At 51.9% G+C, this 19,346-nt stretch overlaps 1 protein-coding gene across 4 annotated transcripts in view; it reads left to right on the forward strand.

Annotated features, from left to right (window-relative positions):
- Positions 1–595: 595 nt before the first annotated feature.
- The window catches only part of SLC6A13 (solute carrier family 6 member 13), a 33,391-nt gene continuing 14,640 nt past the window's right edge, over positions 596–19,346 (forward strand). Inside the window, exons 1-7 of one of the 4 annotated variants that reach the window (XM_052790602.1) lie at positions 596–1,119; positions 2,607–2,878; positions 7,426–7,560; positions 8,589–8,729; positions 9,345–9,429; positions 12,432–12,564; positions 16,583–16,717. In XM_052790602.1, the coding sequence (XP_052646562.1) occupies positions 989–1,119; positions 2,607–2,878; positions 7,426–7,560; positions 8,589–8,729; positions 9,345–9,429; positions 12,432–12,564; positions 16,583–16,717 (1,032 nt within the window). In that variant the 5' untranslated portion in view covers positions 596–988. The remainder of the gene's footprint in view (positions 1,120–2,606; positions 2,879–7,425; positions 7,561–8,588; positions 8,730–9,344; positions 9,430–12,431; positions 12,565–16,582; positions 16,718–19,346) is intronic. The other 3 variants (XM_052790601.1, XM_052790604.1, XM_052790603.1) reach the window with 3 other exon arrangements.

A 19,346-nucleotide genomic window follows, 5' to 3' on the forward strand; every position in this document is an offset into this window, starting at 1 on the left:
CTGATTTGCAGGCCTGATACAAGGACACTGAACCCAAAAGCGTGATTTTTTTTTTTTTTTTGTTCTCTCTTGCCCCAGATATTCATCAACAGATGTAATAAAAATACTTTAAAACCTTGCCTCACTTACATCCTTGGACCATCACAGATGTAACACATCTACCATGAACAATATCCTGTTCTGTTTGCCTTTTTTATGGCCTCAAAGTGTGGAGCTGATGTTGTCAGGTAACTAATTACCTGCAGTAATCCCAAGACCACCTTCCCGAGCAGCCACAGCTAATTTTGTAGCCCAGTGTTGGGTATGTGCAACTGGGGCTGTTTTTCTCCCTGCTGCGTGATTTTTCATCTACTGCTTGATTGCCTGCTCCCATTGCGGCTTCTGGAGTGATGTCCTAGGATGGGGCAGTGCTGCTCCTGGGAAAGACCACTGGCAAAGTCCCTGTGTGTGAGGGAAGAGAGTTTGCAACCTGCTGAGTTTCCAAATGAAGCTGTTTGGGGCCCTTAGTAAGAAACAGCAGAGAGTTTAGCAGAGTTTATTTCCAGCTCAGAGCTCTGCTGCCCACGACTGCTCCTGGCCACCATACAGCCTGGCTGCCCCCCTGGGCACTGCGGGTCGGGCTGCGATGCAGGACCTTGCCCTGTGCCTATGTCCTCCCTGACAAGAAGAGACCCTGTGATGGGAATTCACCATGAATTTGTATTTCGTCTTACCTCTTCCCAGCAGGTCTCAGGGCTTTGGCTCCCTCAGGCAGGGCTGTGGAGGTACCTGTGTGCGGTGGTCTCCCCTTTCTCCCACGTCTCTGGGGACAACGTTGGGCAGAGAGATGATGGAGAATGGGAGCCAAGCGGTCCCTGGCCCGGGAGGGAGAGCACTGGCGGAGGCAGCGTGAGTCCTTCTCACAGGCGGGGGGAACGAGCCCCCTTGCACTGGCCATGAAATCAGTCATGTGTAGGTTTTTGTCCAGCCCTGGGGGGTGGGGGAAGGAATGTGGGTTGGGCGAAGTCTAGGATTACACCACTGCCGAATTTTTTCTTTCCACACTTTAAATAGCCAGCACCTTTCGGTCCTGCCTTCGCGTCTCCCGTCGGCTCGCGCCCCAACAGCGCCGTTCGCAAGGTAACACCTCTGCCCCTGTTTTCTTCTGCCCTGCTCCCCCCACACCCACCCGGGTCTGCCTTGGATGAGAGGTCACGGTGTGCTTTCTGCCTGTTTAATAATTTTCTAGCGTGGAGGGGTCCTCCCAGTCCTTCCTTGCAGCCGCTGTCAAACGCCTGCCAGTGTTTCTTGCTCCTCTTCACGTCTCAAAGTGTTTTATAGGGGACTATGTTGGGGGAGGGGAGAGGTTGGAAGTGCTGCTTTGCCCTTTTTTTTTTCTTTCCCCAGACGGGGAAGAGTGTCATTTGCTGCCAGTGCCTTTTCCTGCTCTCCTGGCGAGGGAGTTGCAGGCGGGAATGAATGGCAATGTTAGGCTGAGTTTGGGGGAGCTGCCTCTGCAGGGCACAAGCAGGCTCGAGGGCTGGCACTGTGCAAAGGAAGGTGCCCTCCTTGGCACGAGGTCCTCAGCGATCCCGGCTTTGGCACCGGGTGTTGGTGGGAACCACAGTCCTCGCCCTTTGCCATGCAGGGCTCGTCAGCCAGGAGGGCATCCTACCCATAAGGAGCAGGGTCAAACACCCCTTGAGCCTCCTAAATGGCTGCAGCAGAGCTGATGCCACCCGTGCTGCCCATACCTATCTCCTCGCTGTGCCCTGAGGCACCAGCTGTGCACCAACAGTCACTTATGCTGTGCCCTGGCATTCCTGGGAGGAGAGTTGTCCTCTCGGACGTTTTTGCAGGAAGGTGGGACAGTGGGAGAGGTGTTCACCTACTCCATGCTGATCTACTTCTCTTAGCAGAGATCTGTTTAGAGACGGGAGAAGCTCTTGCAGTGCCAAAGCTTCCCGAGAGCAGTACTGTGGGGAGCCTCTGCAGGCAACGGGCAGATGTTTGGAGGGGCAGACCCTGGGAGAGGAGAGATCCCAGGTGGCCATGGATCTGCACCATTTCTTTTCCTGCTATTAGAAGGACAGCACCATTCTGAAAAATCACCTTTTCTTGTAGCCTAGTAGCTTGCCAGCAATGGTTGCCACCACCAAAAGCAAAAACTTGCTTCCTTCTTATTTCAGTTTGTCCTCTTCCCGCATCCAAGACTTCTGTGTGTTTTGTGGCTTTCATTGCATGGTCTGTAAAACCAGACCTTGGTAAGCAGCAACAGGGGAGAAGAAAAACCCTTATAAAATATCTTGTCAAGTATTTGATCCCAGTCTCGTCCCCCTCCAGCCCTAAGTCTGTTCCCTGTACCTGCCGCAGTGGGAGCTCCAGCCTGGCTGAGCTGCTGGGTGTTCTGTGTAACACTGTGCTTAGAGGATGGGCTTCCAGAAGCAGGAGTGTTTTGAGATGAGTCAGTTAAAAATAATGGAACCGATAGCAGCTTTTAAGGACTTGTTTTGGACTAAGCAATGAAAGCGCACGTGTGCTCTCAGTACCTTGCTGCCAGCCAGAATTGGTACGAAGGGGCAAGAGAGGACATGCGTGTGTCTTCTCCCCTCTCTTGCCTCCTGTAGCCCAAATTTCTACCTCATTGCATGGCTTGTGCTGAACATAACAAAGGAAACTCCTTCTGAAGGTGGGATGGATTACAGAGTCCCCGGCGCCGTCAGCAATGGCGAAACGGTGCCCGCACACCCTAGCATGGAAAAGGAGAAGGAGGAGGACCAGACCCTGGAGCGAGGGCAGTGGAACAACAAGCTGGAGTACGTCCTGTCTGTGGCTGGGGAGATCATCGGCCTGGGAAATGTCTGGCGCTTCCCCTACCTCTGCTACAAGAACGGTGGAGGTAAGTGCAGCCCTGGCCCCGTCCAGCCCCAGGGGTGCCTGGTCACCGGAGCCCCTCCGCGGTCCCTCCTGCCTCTGCGACATCCGTGTCCGGCCCCGCTCACCCCTGGCAGCGGCTTTTCAGCAATGCCCAAGTCATGAGTCTGAAGAGAGGGTGCCAACTTGCCGGCATAGTGCTGCCATCCGGGCCACAAGCCAGGGTTGTTTTGACCCGGTGGGATGCGGGTGACTGAGTGACAGCGTCCCAGGGTTTCTGGTGGCTGTAGCCACGTTTCCCTGGTCCTGCTGGTGAGGCGGGGTGGCCATCTGCAGGGGGAGGCAGGAGGAGCAGGGTGGGGGCTCAGCTCTCTGAGCATTGTGACTCGCACCAGGCACCTCTTCCTTGAGGAGCACTAGGCACCCTGCGCAAATAAGACGGTGGGTGCCGGCAGCATAGCAGGGAAGGGGTGCAGGAGGCCGTGGGGCACCGATGCCTTTGCAGGCGCTGTGAGGAGCTGCAGCGTTTCCTCGACTCTCGGGGGGCCTGCAAGGGGCTCTCCGCCACAGGTCCTGGTCTGGTGTCTGACTGTGGAGGGATAGTCCCTGGGTGCTGGACTCGGGTGGCAGGGACAGGGCAGAGTGAGGGGGTTTTCCTCGCCTCGGTGCAGAAGCACAGCACCCCTCCTGCGCTCCACGGTGCCCGCTGGCATCCGCCACAGCTGCGAGCGTGCGGGAGAGGGGACCCCTGCCTCTGAGCCACACGGCAGGGCTGTGAGGTGCGCGGATGGAGAGAGTGGGAGTGGAGGGTTGCTGTTACCCCCAAGGTGCTGGCACATCGGTGCTGCTCAGGCTGTGCTCGGCAGTGACCGGTGGTCGAACCTCGGTAAGGACAGGCTGCCCCACAGCTTGGCGGTGGAGCTGGGCTTGCTTTTGCAGGTGTTTGTGCCTGCTTTTAGTTTGTGGCTGCCTTTGAAGGGAAGAAATTGTTTAAAAAACTGAAAGCCCGAAGCTCTTCCTAGGTTTGGCTCGGTGGCACGTGGAGAGAGAGAGAGTTGCTCTCCCTGTCTAGTGATTAGTTGCTAATTGGGCTCTCTGGAAGAGCAGGGGAGAGGGGAAATGGCGTTTGGCTGGGAGCTGGCAGGGAGCGAGTGCTGGGGACCTGGGGCTGAAATCCCCTGGCTTGAGCTTGGGGTAGTCTCATGGGCCTCACTAAACTGCTTTCATCCCAGTGGCATAAAAGAGGATTAACTGCTGTTTAGCTACTTTCACGCCATGCTTTGCTCAGCGCTTGTTTCTTTTCACCAGGTGGTCAGGCATTTTCTTTCCCTGTTGAAAAAGGACGATTTTTCGTGTTCTCCCTTTCCACAGGGAACATTTCTTGGCTGCTTGCTGAGCTGTGTCTGCTCCCACTGCTGCACCCTTCCCGGGCGCCATCCTGTCCAGGGGGAGTGGGACCCAGGACCCTGTTCTGTCACGCCTTTCCCTGCTGCTCCCCCTGCCGTGCCCCCCCACTGGGGCTGAGGGAGAGCTGAGGGAGGGCTTTGGGGAAAGGGGAGCCACGGTGTGTGGCTGGAGAGCAGAGGCAAGATGCGAAGGGATTTCTCAGCCTTTTTTTCCCCCAAGAAATGGGCCTGAAGCAAAGCCCTGGGAAGCGGCAGAGACGATGAGGAGTTTGAAGTCTCGGGCACATTTTTTATCTCTGGCTGCCTTCCCATGAGGTTAGAGCAACGATGGGGCACGAGACTCTTGTGCAGAGAGAAAAGCGTTTTGGGTATGACTTCTCCTGGGGCGGGGCAGTGCGACGAGGCTGTGCAGGACTTGAGGCTCCCTCCTCCACTATGGAGTCTGGCCTGCCCCGGCTGGTGCTGTATCAAATCCCTTGTAATGCCTTAAGATTAATTTTAAAGGCTGCCAGAGGTTTTGTCCTGTACTCCCTTGGGAAGGCTGGTCCAGGCACTTCCTTCCCTGTTACTGCAATAAAGGTGCGGGACCTTTATTTAATTTCCAGCTCTAAGTCAATCACAGCTAGCCTACAACCATTTGTTTTTGTGCCAGCATTACCGTCTGGCTGAAATAGCTCTGCCCCACTGGCTGACTTTTTCTCCCCCACACTGAATTGTGTGTAGGCAGTGGTGATAACCATCCTCAGCTCGTGCTTCGCTGCCCTAAATAAGTCAGGCTTTTCGCAAAAAAGGTATCTGCAAAATCTGAGCTATGCAAAGAGGGGCAGCCGGTCACTTTTCCTTTCTTTAGGGATATTTCCACATAACAAAGAAAGAGTAGTCCCTTAGATATTTAGGGCTCAGTGTCTGATACCAAGGTCCTAAATAGTGGGGCGGGGGGGGAGAGCAAAAAGTGTTCTTTTTGCTCTTGTTCGCTCTTGCTTTCGCCTCCCATGGAGGTGTCAGGCCCTCCCCAGGCAGGCTGGCCCCTCCGATTGGGAAATACCGGGGAAGCCTGTCTGGTGGTGTGGCTGCCGGTGCCACAACCCCTCCCCAGCGCTCCCCAAACCAGCCGGTCCCACGGGCCACCGCCGCCACCGTCCCTGTACGCACAGAGGGGAAGGGGCCATAGTGGAGGGGACACACGTGGCAGTGCTTTCCCCTTCCCCTTCCCCTTCAGCGGGGCAAACCTCTGCCGGGTGTTGGGGTTCACCCGTGGGGAGGGTGGATGGGGCTGGGCTGGAGGGACATCAGCCAGTGCTGGGGGGTGGCTCAGGTGTGCTGCTGGATCCCCCCGCTGTGGGCTGCCCTCCCTGCCACCCCCCAGGCCAGAGCAGTTGTGCGGGGCAGCTCTGCTGGGCACCTCACCTTGGCTTTTCCTCCTTGCAGTCCCTGCCTGAAGGCCATCCTGCCTGTGCGGGCAAGCAGTAGTCCTCTGCCAGCTGAAATGAAAAGGGGGGTGGTGGTGGGTCTGGTGTCAGGGTCGTCCCACCCTGCCTGTCCCTCTACCTCAGGGGCGAGGGCAGGGGGGCATATCACAGCCCCCCTGGCCCAAATATATCTCTGTAAATTCCTCTACCCAGCCATAATTTTGCATCAATCCACAGCCCGCAGGTCGGGACCATCCAGTTAGACTACCAAAGCATGAAACCTGCCAGCAAACCTGAGGAAGGGGAAAGGTCAGATCCCAGGCTGGAAATAAGGGAAACCCAGGCTGGGGAGCTTGACCTGCCACCTCAGAGACCTCCCCTGGGATCCCCTGGCTGCAGTTTAGTTAAATACAAACTTCTATACAAGAATAATATCTCTTGAAAATAGGCACCACTTTTACGACAATATGATTGCACAGAAGTTGGGAGTTGAGGGGATGGTGTTGATACAACCCCCGCCCTTTGCCTTCACTGATTTCTTTTTACTGGTAGAAGGAGAGTACGTGGGCATGCTTGTCATTCCCCCATGGCTGCCAGGTATCGGCATCCTGCCCTTCAGCTGCTGTTTGCCCACAGGGAGCTGCGGAGGTGCTCCACCTGTCTATTTCATTGATTGCTTTTTAGCAGGGAGGGGAGGACTGTGGCTCTGTACCCCACTGGGATGAGTGCAGGGTGGGACTTATGGCTGGTCCCCAAAGTGCCCCTTCCCTCGCCCTGCCCCTGCATGCTAGATAAGCTTCTTAATGAAATCTCCTGGGTTTTGAGTTTACTTGTGCACCAGGATTGTTATTCCCCATACACCCCGACCCCAGAGCCAGTTAGCATCTCACCGGCACAGAAAAGGACTATGCATGGAAAATGTGGTTAGTGGCTGGCTGGGTTGCCACCTCCGACCCTGCATGCCCCTCTGAGCCTGCCGCAGCCCGGCGGCTGCTCTCCGCTCGAGGTGACCCCTTTCCACGCCAGCTCCCCGTGTCCCTGCCTTTGCAGCATGGCTTCAGTAGCTTCTGTGGCACATGAGTGCAGCAGAGAGCACAGACCTTCTTGCAGGGCTGTCTTCTGTGCTCTGTGGGGTAAAAGCCTGGGGTAATCAAAAGCCTGATGCATTTTATCCCTCCCTGCCTGGTTTCATGACAGGGCTTGACCAGGAGGGCAGCCCTGGCTGCTGGTGTGAGGTACATACTTTCCTGCACTACTTCCTTTTTATTTATGTCTGCTGCTTTTTGGTGAGCAAATGATTGAGCAAACTCACAGACTGTATGAAGGTGTCAGTCTTTATGTGCTCCTCAGTGCCTTGGTGTTGTCATCTATGGGCTTGTCAGCTTATTCAGTCAGAATAATCAAATGTGAAAGGAGTCACCAACTTGATTAAAAGTCACAATGGTTTTACAGCAGGGTGTTCTCCTGTATTTCTATACAGCTATTGAGAACTTGTTTCACTCTTTTCTGCACAAAAATCAGGCCTAGAAGCTTTCCTTTCCTCTCCATCTTTTCTAAACGTTGAGTTTCTCATGCAATCACATCACTTCAGGAGATGAAACATGAGGAAAATCCCTTTTTTCTGGCATCTCATCCATGGTCTTCCCGCCCCCGCTGTCCCCTGCCAGGAGGGACCTGCCTGGTGCCAGGTTGGAGACGGCCTGACCCTAATCACCCCACAGGGCTTATTTTTCCTATCTGCTGCTTGAATCTGCCAGGTGCCTTCTTCATCCCCTACCTCATCTTCCTCTTCACCTGTGGGATCCCCGTCTTCTTCCTGGAGACGGCGCTGGGGCAGTACACCAGCCAGGGAGGGGTGACAGCCTGGCGCAGGATCTGTCCCCTCTTCGAAGGTGAGTCGGGTGAGCCCAGGAGGGCATGGCGAAGTGGGGGGACCATGGGGCCCCGGGGCGACGAGCGGGGATGCCCCTCCCCACAGCCTGGATTGTTACCTGCCTCCATGCATCCGCTGCCCACCCCTGGGGATGCTGGCCTGGGAGGGCCACTAGCTGCCTCCTTTCCAAAATCATGCTGGAAAAATTGATCGCCTTTCTCACCAAACAGTTCCTGTTGTTACGTTGCATCCTGGTTTCCTTCATGGCTGTGGCTCTGGCCAGGAGCTTTGCGCCCAGCCAAGGTTGTCCTCCAAGAGCTAAATGATAAAAATGCTTTTGACTCTTATGAGGAACCTAAAACATACTACTACTTTAAGTCAATGCTATGTCATTTTCCTGAGTTTGCAGATGGCTCAAAACCTTAGTGGTGGAAGGTGTCAGTTGTCTTAATAAATCATTAGCAGTCAGATCCACTTCTAGCACTTTTTCAGGACAGTCACCCAGCCTCAAGCCACCTTCCATAATTTCTCTGAAAGTCTCAGTTGCCTCTTCCCCATGTACTAAAACCTTTAGCTGCTCCTCCAGCACCTCCCAGAGAAGATGCGTGGTGTTAATACAAAAGCTTCCCAAACAAAAGTGAAAAGGGATGAGTGAACAAAATAAAAAGTGCATTTTGGTAGAAGAGGTGCTGTTCAGCAGGTGGAACACTGACATATGTTTCTGTCTCTTTGGGTGGCTTTCCAACCATAAGCTGCCCATCCCTTGCCCAGACTCCTTCCCATTGCCACCTTTTCACCAGGGAAGACTGTAGTGGGGCGGAAGGAAGAGGGGTCCCCGGGACCCCTGCTTGGACCACCGCTGATGCGGCATGGTGGGCTTTGGGGAGGGGATGATGGCTCTGGCAGCCGCCCCACTGGCATTCATCCGGCAGTGCAGTCAAAATGCAGAGCAGCAGATGAAAATGTTGGGTGAGCACCTCCCAAGGGGACTCCTGTTCCTGTCCCCCGGCGCGTGGGTCACTTGCCTTCGGGGCTCGCTTTCTGCAGGAATTGGCTACGCCTCGCAGGTCATCGTCGTACTGCTGAACTTCTACTACATCATTGTCCTGGCCTGGGCCTTGTTTTATCTCTTCAGTTCGTTCACCATAGACCTCCCCTGGGGCAGCTGCGACCACGAGTGGAACACAGGTGGGTGTGGAGCCCCCTCCCAATCCACCACCAGATCCTGGCTGAGGGAAACCTGCTGCTACCCAGGGCCAAACCTCAGGAGAGTGGCTGGCCCCTGCGTGGGTGGGACTGCAGGTCATAGGGGTGCGGAGTGCTGGGTCGCTGCAGTGCTGCTGGCACTTTTTGGGAAGAGGCTCGGCTGATCTGGGTCTTTGCTAGAGAGCAGCAGTGCTGGCGCTGCCCAACCACTTGCAGCAGCCGGCCAGTGCCGTGCAGTGGTGGCCTCCCCAGTGGCTCCTGCTCTGGGTTCCAGGCACTGTGGGCACCTTCTTTCTTGGCATCTTCCAGTCACCCTGAGCCGTGTGTTAGCCATAGACCCAGTGCTCGTCGGGACTGCTGACTGTGCCCACTGGAAGGAAAAATTAAGTGCGATCATCTTAATTGTCCTAGGTTTCTTGCCAGCCTTACCCTGGAGGCGACTCCTCTTGTGCATTTTTGGGACTATACAAAATTTGTCTCAGAGTCAATGTCAGTGACTGTTGACGCTGTGGATGGAAAGGTGGGGAATTTTTCAGATCCTCTGGTACTTCAGCCACTGCTACTTATGCTCTCTCTCTCCCTGGGCTTCTCCTGCAGGGAACTGCGTGGAGCTCCAGAAGGCAAACTCGACGCTCAACGTGACCAGCGAAAATGCCACCTCCCCTGTCATTGAGTTCTGGGAGTAAGTAAATGACAGGCCTGTACCCCCTTTCCTCCGGGACATACCTTCCCTGGGCAAGGAACAAACCCTGCAGCGGCATGTCCTATTAACCCCTCCTTGCCAGAAGAGGACACAAGAGAGGAAGCTAGGCAGGTCAGAGTGGAGGTTATCAGGGGCAGCACCATCAGTCAAGGGTAATATCGCTGGGCTCGTGGTGTTTGTCTGGAGCTGTGCTGGCATGCCTCAGAGCCGTCTGACTTTGTCCTTCTTTGACGCTATATTCCTGTCCCTCTGGACCTTTCGGGCTTCTTGGTCTCACTGACCTCAGTGATGGCTAGCTGACTGTGCAAGACCTTACCTCACCGATGCTTTGACTCCTCTGGTCCTCGATATTTTGTTTACTGTCCTTTTCTCCTTTATTCCTCCTCTGCTGTTGCACTCTCCCTGTCTCCATTTGTGCTGCTCCTCTCCCTGCCTCCTCCCTTCTTCTTCATTGCCAGCTGTGAGCTTCCTTATACAGTTGTTTCCTCCTGCAGTGTAGGTAAATTGGCTGCCTGTTTCCCAACCTGAAGTTTTGGTTCAGACTTACCCAGGGTGCAAACCTCAATAAAATTAGTGGCAGTCCCTCAGGGTATAGTGGCCATTACCCTATTGTTTGGATTACAGTTCATATATCTGCTGGATTATGCATTTCTCTTGTTCTGTTTGGAGAAGTCTGCCCCATGAAGTCCTTGACCTGCCTGGTAGCTGCATCCACTGTAACCATGCTCAGGACACAGGTGCCAAGACTATAGGTGGGAGTGGGGTGAGATCTGTGGTGATCCACAAGGCAGCAGCTCTGCGATGGGATTTTGTCTGCATGTTTTGCAAGCTGTAGCGTGTTCAGCTGTTGAAGAGGAGACCTTAAAGTCCTGTGATATACTGCAGGAGTCCATACTAGTGATGCAGTAGGCGATCTCTTTCCTTTGAATATGTGCTACTGTGTGATACCAGCATGTTCCCAGGAGGCTCTGGCATGGTGGGTGGTGACTTCTCTATGTGGGCTAGTCTTCATCTTAAAAATAGAAAAAGAGGTGATGTTTTCACTTTAAAGTGACTAATATGCAAGCTATCCTGAGGAGAGAAGCTCACCAAAATCAAAATGAAGTGCTGGAGTCAGCTTAATCAGCGCTGAAATTTGCTCCCTCATTTTCATTGTTTTCTCCCCTCATGTTAGTTACCCTGAGGTACAGAGTAGCTTTATTTCTGGCATAAAGGCATAGGCCTGTTGGCTTGGGATCTTTGACGATCCTCAGCATCTCCTGGGAGAACAGGCCCAGTTAAGCACTGAGCCCCAGCTAATAGACTGTGCAAGTAACCCCTCTGCTGCCACCATGAATTTCCCTTGTGCGTTTAGATGGATGGAGGGCTCTGCCCTCGCTGCCCTCAGCAGCGCTGCTGGGTGCTGTCAGCGCACGGAGCACACAGTACCTCCAGGGCATTCCCAGCTCAGCACAGGGACGCTGTTTTTAGACTTTAAAGTCTTTAAATTTTCTTTGTCTCCTGTGTGCTCCCTGAGCCCGCACTCTCCCTCTGCCTGCTGTTCACATGTGATTAGATGGTGGCCTGCCTTAGACTACTTTTCCTGAGGCTGACTGCTGGAAAAGTTGATGTTCCCATCACTGCTGTGACCACCCCTGTGTTACTGGGGAATCAGCACACGAGACTGGAAATTTCCACTGTCCATTGCTTCCGATGCAGCATCTGTTCCTGCCCTCCCTGGGCGTGGAGGTAGGAGGCCGCCATTTCCTCAAGAAGCACTGACCTGCCAGCGGGCTGATGGCACGCTTCTGTTGCCTCTTCTGGCTGTGGTACAGTGCCCAGTTAGTTATGGTCTGCTGGCACCCTCTCCCCACTGGTTTTAGGGTCCATGTCCTTAGAAGCAGGGAAAGAGCAACATGATGAAACGTATCTGGTGGAGCAGAGTGATTTTTCCAACCTCTCTCTCATCCTCTCAATCTGCTTGTTGCAAGGCTGTGGGGGAGGAAGGGAGGCAGTGTGTCTTAGACTGCGGTTCTCCAGCAGCGCAGCCTTTATTTTAGGATAATTTCTGTCTTTTGCAGCAGGGTGGGCATTGCTGCTGGGATCCAGGGTAGTGCATGTCCTTCTCTGCCTGTCTCAGGCTTGGGGTTTTGGGACTGCACCATAGTGTTTCACACCCAGATCCATCTGTGCGGTGTAGGAGATGGAGGAGGGTGAGTCCTTACTTCTGTAAGTGATGAGGAAGATTTGACATACACATGACATGGAAAGGTGCTATATGGCCAGGGTGAGACCATGAGACCTTAGCTGAACCAAGGTCCATCTAGCCCAGGATCCTATCTCCACACTGGCTGAAAGAGGACGCCCAAGGCGTCCACGCAGTGGAAATTGTTGTGGTTCTGGCTGGGTCTTTGTCATGGCATGGGATGCTCTGCTGCTCTGGGCCCTGAAGTGAAATACGTAGCTTCTCCTAAGGACAGAAGAAGAGTGCTGTGGAGAAGGGGTTAGAGACCCTTGCGTCTTGGGTGGTCCTGATCAATTCTGCGTGGTAAGTGCAACGTATCATTCACTTTGAGGTTTGAAGCATGTCAGAAATGTAGGTGACCTTTGTAATGTGCATAAAAGAAGGCCCGGGTGGAGCTTGTGTGTGCAATGCGCTGCGTGTTCTTGCAGAGAGAGAGTTCTTTCCCCAGAAAGGACAAGACAGATGAAGGGCAGGAGGAGGACAGGAGAAGAAATGTCTTGGCCCAACAGGCCAGCACTGGAGTGAGCTTAGAAGCAGGTGTCCATGTGTGATCCACCAGGCTGGTAGTGCTTTTAAGAGTGGAGCACTGCTTGATTCCTCTGAGGAATCCTTGCGGCTCAGACCTGGGCCTTGCTAGTAAGACGTCCTTTCTCCCCAAAGCCACTGTGGAGGTGTGGTGATAAACAACGTGGTGTTGGAAACATTGGTGGCCAACATCAGCGACACTTGGATGCTCCTTTGCTTTCCCCCAATGCAGGAGGAGAGTACTGAAGATATCTGATGGCATCCAGCACCTGGGCAGCCTACGCTGGGAGCTGGCTCTGTGTCTCCTGCTGGCATGGATCATCTGTTACTTCTGCATCTGGAAAGGGGTCAAGTCTACAGGCAAGGTGAGTGCTTGGTTCAGATCAAGCCTCTTCCCTTGCTCACAGCTGGAGTGCTCGATCTACTCACATTTGTACATTTGGAGAGGTCCTAGGGATCCCCTGGGAGCCCCTCTCTAAATGAGCTGGCAGGAGCTTGTGGGGCTCAACTTAAAGCAGGAGTGTGAGCCAGGCCCTATGTTTTGGGTAGGAAAGGATGGGAGCGCTGAGACATCTCAGAGCATTAACTTCCAAGATGTATATCACCATCTGGTCCCTCCCTATCTACAGGCCTGGAGGACCCTGCAGTCTTCCTATTTATGGGGTGGTTGCATGTTCCCTTCCCTCCCCCCACACTGTGAGCAAGCAACATGTTTTTGCCTCTGCTGACAAGTGCAGCTGGAAAATCTTCAAATTCATTAGACGGATAGTAATGAAGGTAACTGATGGCCTCAAAGCTCTCTCTGCCTCATCACTATGGGGTTCTTTTTTTTTTCTTTTTGTTTGTCCCAACTCTTCCTACAGTTGCTCATATTGCCCAGCAAAAAAGGTCATCTTTTTTTTCCCCACACTGGTCACTGCAGAGGTATTTCTTTGAATGCTTCTGGGAAGGGTTGGTGTGACTGTCAAGCTCCATCTTATGCTCCCTCTGTTGCAGAGTGTGCCACTCTCATTTACACTAACCCTGTTACTTAATTTCTGCTACTGCCTCCTGACCCATTCCCAGCCAGCTTTGTCTGGAGCCAGCAAGAACAGATGGAAATGAAAAGGTTTAGTATGTTATCTAAATTGTGTCTTCTCTGCATGCTTTGAACAAGACATCATGTGTGAAGGGATGTAAATTTTAGCTGCATCCGTTTCCATCAAGTTGATGGCATGGATGTTAGCAGTTTCTCCTTCTTCCAGAATGGTCTGGGATTATGAAACATGACGGGGAAATCAAGCAGCTTGCAGAGATGATGTTTTCTGGTTTCCATGGAGTAAAATTAGAAGAAAAGAGCAACTGCTTGCTGTGGTGGCCTGGTAAAAGAATGCAGAGGCAGTATAATAACGGCAAATATGATACTAAGATACAGCAAACATAGTGTGGGAAGTGCTGAGAACAAATTCAATCTATTTTAGATACAAGTTCTAGGTTAAATGCAAGTGCTTTTTAGCAAAAAGGACTAGCAATGGTGAGATCTTATCTTCTTGAAAACAGAAACCTTCTTTCAGTAAAGCAACAGTGTCCATAGGTTTATCAACCCTCCGCATATTTAATAATCCAGCTAAAATGATGGCTGTGGGAATACAGTTACACTGGGGAAGAGTTCTGGGGATTTGCCTGTGGAGGGGCAAACACCATGAGCTGAAATCACCCTACTCAGAGCAGCAGCAGCGGTTCGCATCCTCTGACGTGGGGACTGCCTGTCCCCGAGGAGTGTTTGCAGATGCAGGAGGTTGTCACAGATGGAACCACTTTGCCGAGGCATGTGGATCAGATTCAAATAAAACCCTGGATGTTGTTGACCAGCATGTGACAGGACAATCACACTGATCCCGGCAAGGTTCCTAGTGATGTAGTTAGTGCTAACAATGCCCGAGAAATAAAAAGATTGGGTCTGAGCCAAGCACTGAGTAATATCTCATTGGATCCAGATGTTCCTGTTGTTAGATAGAAGTTTGGCACTCTTAATCCAGCAAAACATTCTCCAAATTCAGGCCTCTGGTCTCAATGCAGATGTGAGTGACTATTGAGTGAAAAGCTTAACACACTAGTTCATGCAGGCCGTAAAGCATATAGGATGTAACCAAAATGTGAATCCAAATCATATGCCAGACAGCTACCAGTTTGTATTCTGAGCTCCTAAAACCGATGTTATTTAGGGATCCAGCCAAGAATGTGCAACCTGGCATCCCAGAAGAACGTGCACTAGGGTTCAAAGGTAATGGGTTGGTTTTATGATTTTTGTTTTTAATCTTGCTTTAATGAGCTGAGAAAGATTAGACTTGCATCCTGTCATTTCCTGAAGGAAGAATTTAGTTGTGTGGTAAATACAGGGATGATTGTTAAACTTGCAGGACCTGCAGATTTGATTAACTGTCACTGAAAAGCTCTAAAGCAGAGACTCCTTGAACATTTGAGAATGAAATGAAAGATGATGTTTGCCTGTGTTGAAGGACACTGTCCCTGAGTTCCTTCAATGTTCAGGATGCAGATTCAGAGAGACAGGGATGGATCTGCTCACACAGACATCTCAGGCAATCATGAGCCCCAGCAGGGAGGTGTTTTTCACTGACCTCTGTGGCGTTACCCAAGACTGCCATGATATATAGAGCAGGGCACATGAAATGCATAGAAAACCTGGAGCTGCAGGCAGAGGTGATAATCCAGTAGTGTGGTTTTTCACGGATGGGATATCTCTCAAATCCTTGTGCATTACAAAACTGAATCACCAGAGAGTGTACATCTCGACTTTAAGGAGGACTCGTGTTGCAGTGTCAGGTGCTTTGACCGTTGCTTTATTCAGATGGAGTATATCAGGGTGGATCCAGAAAAAAGCTCTTTTTTAATCACTACTCAGATCATAAGGATTACCCAGGGGCAGAGTGAAAGTGGTCATACTATCCAGGGAAATCATATGCTTGTTCTTAGTAGGACCTCTTCTAATGCAGAAACTGCTATAGCTGTGGCAGAGCCTGCAACCCCCACTCAGGGATGGTGGGATTCAGGTGGATTTTGAAACAACTCATTCTGCATGAATGGGCAGGTGTGAGAAATAGATCATTTCACGTCATTACATTTTGCAGTTCCTTTAGAGATGAGCTTTAGCGCTCTGGTGCGTAACTGTCCAAGCTGAGAAAATTGCTGTAGGGTAGCATTCAGGTGAAGCGTGCTGATGCGAATCCTCACTCAGCACATCCACACAGGAAAAACCTGAAGGAGCAACATTTCTTTTTTGGCCTAGCATGATACAACAAACTGAACAATTTTTTCTCAAGGTGGTCAATAAGTCTTGAAGGTGTGGGAGCAATGCAAAGGGATTAATGACACTACTTGAATTGCTGGGAAGACTGCATGAGCCCTTGATATCAGTTTGTTTGTGTGGGAAACACAGACTACAACATGTTGTTGTGGCATGCTACAGCAATTATCCTGAACAGTCATGAAAGTACCCTGGTAATCCCCAAATTGAATGTTATATTTACCAGACATGGAGTCCCTGAAAGGATTAGCTGATACTGGCCTGCAGCATTCCCCAAAGGGACATGGCTCCTTTGCTAGAGGAAGGGATTTCAACCCTACCTGAGTATGTCTGCATTGCTCTTGGGGCTAGGGGTGTAAAAAGCAAGAGGACACAGGTTAAAGGTCCTGTTTGGGTCTGCATCCTTGGTGGCAGTCTGAGATGTGCTGCCCTGCTCTGTCTGAAGTGCCCATGTTGGGTATTTGAACAGGGGTCAGTCAGAGGCAGTGGCTGCGGGTCACTGCAGTGGGGAGTGGTGGGCACAAGCCAGTTGTCTGTGCCAGCCCTGAGTGGGGGAGCCCTAGTGTTGTCCTTGGTGGTCCTTCGGAAGCAATCACATTCGTCCTGGGTTCGGCTGGGAGTTTCAGAGCGTATCTCTTATCCGCACACCCCTTTACCCTTGCCACTAAATGCTGAGGAGAAGAGACTTTCTGTGTGTGCCTCTGTTTGGGGTAGGGATGTGCAGATGGATACTGGGGGCAGCTCCTTCTCTGATGTGCGTAGATATTACACTGTCGGCTTCAGTAGAGCTACTCTGACTCCAACCTGGTGACAGCCTGACAGTCTGGATTGCTCTTAGGGCTAGAAAGGTTTTCTCTGGCTCCAGACGTGCCATGGCACGTCACAAGTTTCCTGGGCGCATTTCAAAATGCATTTGCTTCTACGGCAGGTGACAGCAAGGTGCTTGGTGAGGCAGCCTGACCCATCCCCTGCTGCTGCCCATCTCCCCCAGCCTGGGGGTCAGTGCTGTGCCGCCGGCCAGCGCTGTGTGCTCTGACCCACGCTGCTCGCTCACGCTTGTCCCTTCATCCTCCTCCCAGGTGGTGTATTTCACGGCCACGTTCCCATACCTCATGCTGGTCGTCCTGCTGATCAGGGGAGTCTCCCTGCCTGGGGCGTCCCAGGGAATCCTGTTTTACCTTTATCCAGACCTCAGCCGCCTTGGGGACCCCCAGGTAAGGTGGAAGGGGGACTGAATGGCTGAGCTGTGCTTGCACGGACGCCCGTGGCTGTCCTCTCTCCCTCCTTTTCATTTTCTCACTCTCTTTTTTCCAATTTCTTCTGTCTGTCTCCACTTTTTCCCCTCTGTGGGCATAAGGCAGGGCTGTGATATTGGTGTGTACTCTGACAGTCCCCATGCTCTCTTGCCCTCGGCCTTCACCTGTGCTGTTACGTATTTTCTAGTCTGAGTTGCCCAGGGGTATGGGCAGTGGGATTTAACCCTTCATCACAACTGGCACCAGCTGTTGCCCACCTTTCTTGGGGGGACTCCTCTGCTGTGAAGGCAGCCGGTGCATGGGGTGCCACTCTGCACCATGCTGGCAGCTCATGAGGATGAGCCCTGCTCCCGGCATGTTTGCTCCAGCTTCCCTGGGAAGCATGCTGGGTGCATGGATGGCAGGAGCCATGGCATGCTGCAGCAGCAGTCCCCGGGACCCAGCCGCCCTCCTTGCCTCCCCATCCCTGGTGAGAAATTCCTGCCTGTCTGACGAGAGGGTCAGTGCCCGACTGCTGCTTTTAATCTCTTCGGGACAAGTTCTTCCACGTTAAATCCTGGCTCCAGCTGAGCTGCTGTACCAGCCTTTGTGTGAAGGTGTTTCCAAAGGAGATTAAAGAGTGCCTGCCTGGAAAATAGGCCAGCAAAACCCTTCATAACCCCATTAACTCTTTCTGGCCTAGCCCCAGTGCTGTCTTGGTTATTAATTTTGCTAACGGGGGCATAAGTGCTGGGGGAGGAATGGCTCTGGCTGATCCTGCCCTCTCTGATGGAGGAGAGAGGATCCCTGTTCCCTGTGGGTGGGGGCTAGCAGCGTGTCAGGGGCTGCAGGGCATCCGCGGGTCCTGCCTGTGCCACTGGTGCGGTGTGGCTCTGTGCAAATCAGTTTGACTTATGGCTTCCGATTCAGGGAGCTAAACACGAGTGTCCGGTTTCCAGCTCCAGGCGGTCTGGTTTTTATCACGGGAAGGACTCGGAGTTCCTGCTCAGATTTCTGGAAGTTGCTCTCTGGTCAAGGCTGCGCCTGAGCAGGGGGTGAAAAGCCTTGTTTTACAGTGCTGGCTGCTCTCTTGGTTTGCCTGTGGACAGGAGGTGGGTAGGACAGCTGCTACCTTGGTGTGAAGGTGCAGCAAGGCTTGGAAGGGGGTGAGGACAGGTCTGTGTTTGCAGTCTTTGTGGCTCCATTCGTGCTGATGAGGTGCAAGAGACTTCTGAAATGAAATAACATTTTCAAACGGTGCTCATTCGCTTATGAAAAGTCCCGTTACTGTGGCTGTGTTGTCCAAGGGACTGAATTAAACCACTTCAGGCGTGGCATGGTTTTGCCGGTACTAGCTGTGATCTCATTAGGTCTGTCCTGGCAAACTTTTCCAATTACAGCCTAAGCTTTAGAAGCACAGCTTCCTTCCAGCCTGGAAAATGCTAATGCACTGGTGGAAAGGCAGAGTGACCCTTCAGAGCAAGAGGATGGCTTATCCTCGGCTAGAGGAGGAAAACTTGCTCCTCCCTCCCTGACTTCATCATTCCCTGATGAATGCTTCTCTTCTGTGGGAGAAAAGCAGTAGTCAGTAGCAGCAGTTGCCTTCCTCCAGCGTGCTTTAACCATCCTACTGAACCTAGTAGTAGGGCTTGAGGTTTCTCTTGCATTTTCCCATCAGAGAGGGAAGGGAAGTGTTAGTGCCCCAAGCCCCACATGTGTGCGGCTGTGCCCCCCTCTCTCTGTGCAGGGACAGCGTGAGTCCTGCCAGCCCATCAGGGCCAAGTCAATTATAAATGATTTGCGCTCAGAGAACAGCAAGCTGTAATTGTTTACCCACAATCCTGTACTGTCCGGAAAAATGGAAGATTCTTTAGTGCCTGGGAAGGAATTCTGGAAATAAAAAAAAATAATTTAAAAATACCCTCTCCAATCTGACCGTTATGGTAAGGCATCTCAAGGGGAGGTTTAAACAAAGGGCAAACAATATACAAGGGGACAAAATCAAAACTCCTTTAAAGTATTTGAAAAACTAGGTGAAAAGAGGGGATGAATTATTTAGCAGATTCTACCAGGGGAGCAGCAGCAGCCGAGATGTGATTAAGTGTCAGAATACCCAGCTGGTGTGTGGAAATCATTGCTTTTCACCTGCCAAATGACCTTGGACAGAACTGGGAAATCCTGCCTATGAGACCTCAGGCTAGCTGATTGGTGGTGGGCTCTTCTGGCCATGAAGTCTACAGTGCTTTAAATCTTCCTGCACCTTCATTTTCTAAATCTATGAAATACTTATAATTAAAATGGTAAATAAAATGCATTTGATAGGTAGATCAGACTATACAGAGAAACTGCCAAACAGAAGTTTTGAATAATGAAGTCCACTTCTGCTCAAATACAAGCAGATAAGAGAAAAACCGCCAAGGAGATCATCTATTTTGAACTGTATGCCCCCAAACTAAAAAATCCAAAAAAGCAACCCCATAGTTTGTTTTTTTGTTTGTATAATATTTAGTATTATGATGTCAGCATGCCAGCTGTTACTAGGCCCAAATTTTTTTCCCCCTCCTTGATTGCATTTTCTATGCTCCAGAAGGTTCCTATTTTTATTTCA

Source organism: Harpia harpyja, chromosome 6, assembly GCF_026419915.1.
Source record: "Harpia harpyja isolate bHarHar1 chromosome 6, bHarHar1 primary haplotype, whole genome shotgun sequence".
Lineage (NCBI taxonomy): Eukaryota > Metazoa > Chordata > Aves > Accipitriformes > Accipitridae > Harpia > Harpia harpyja.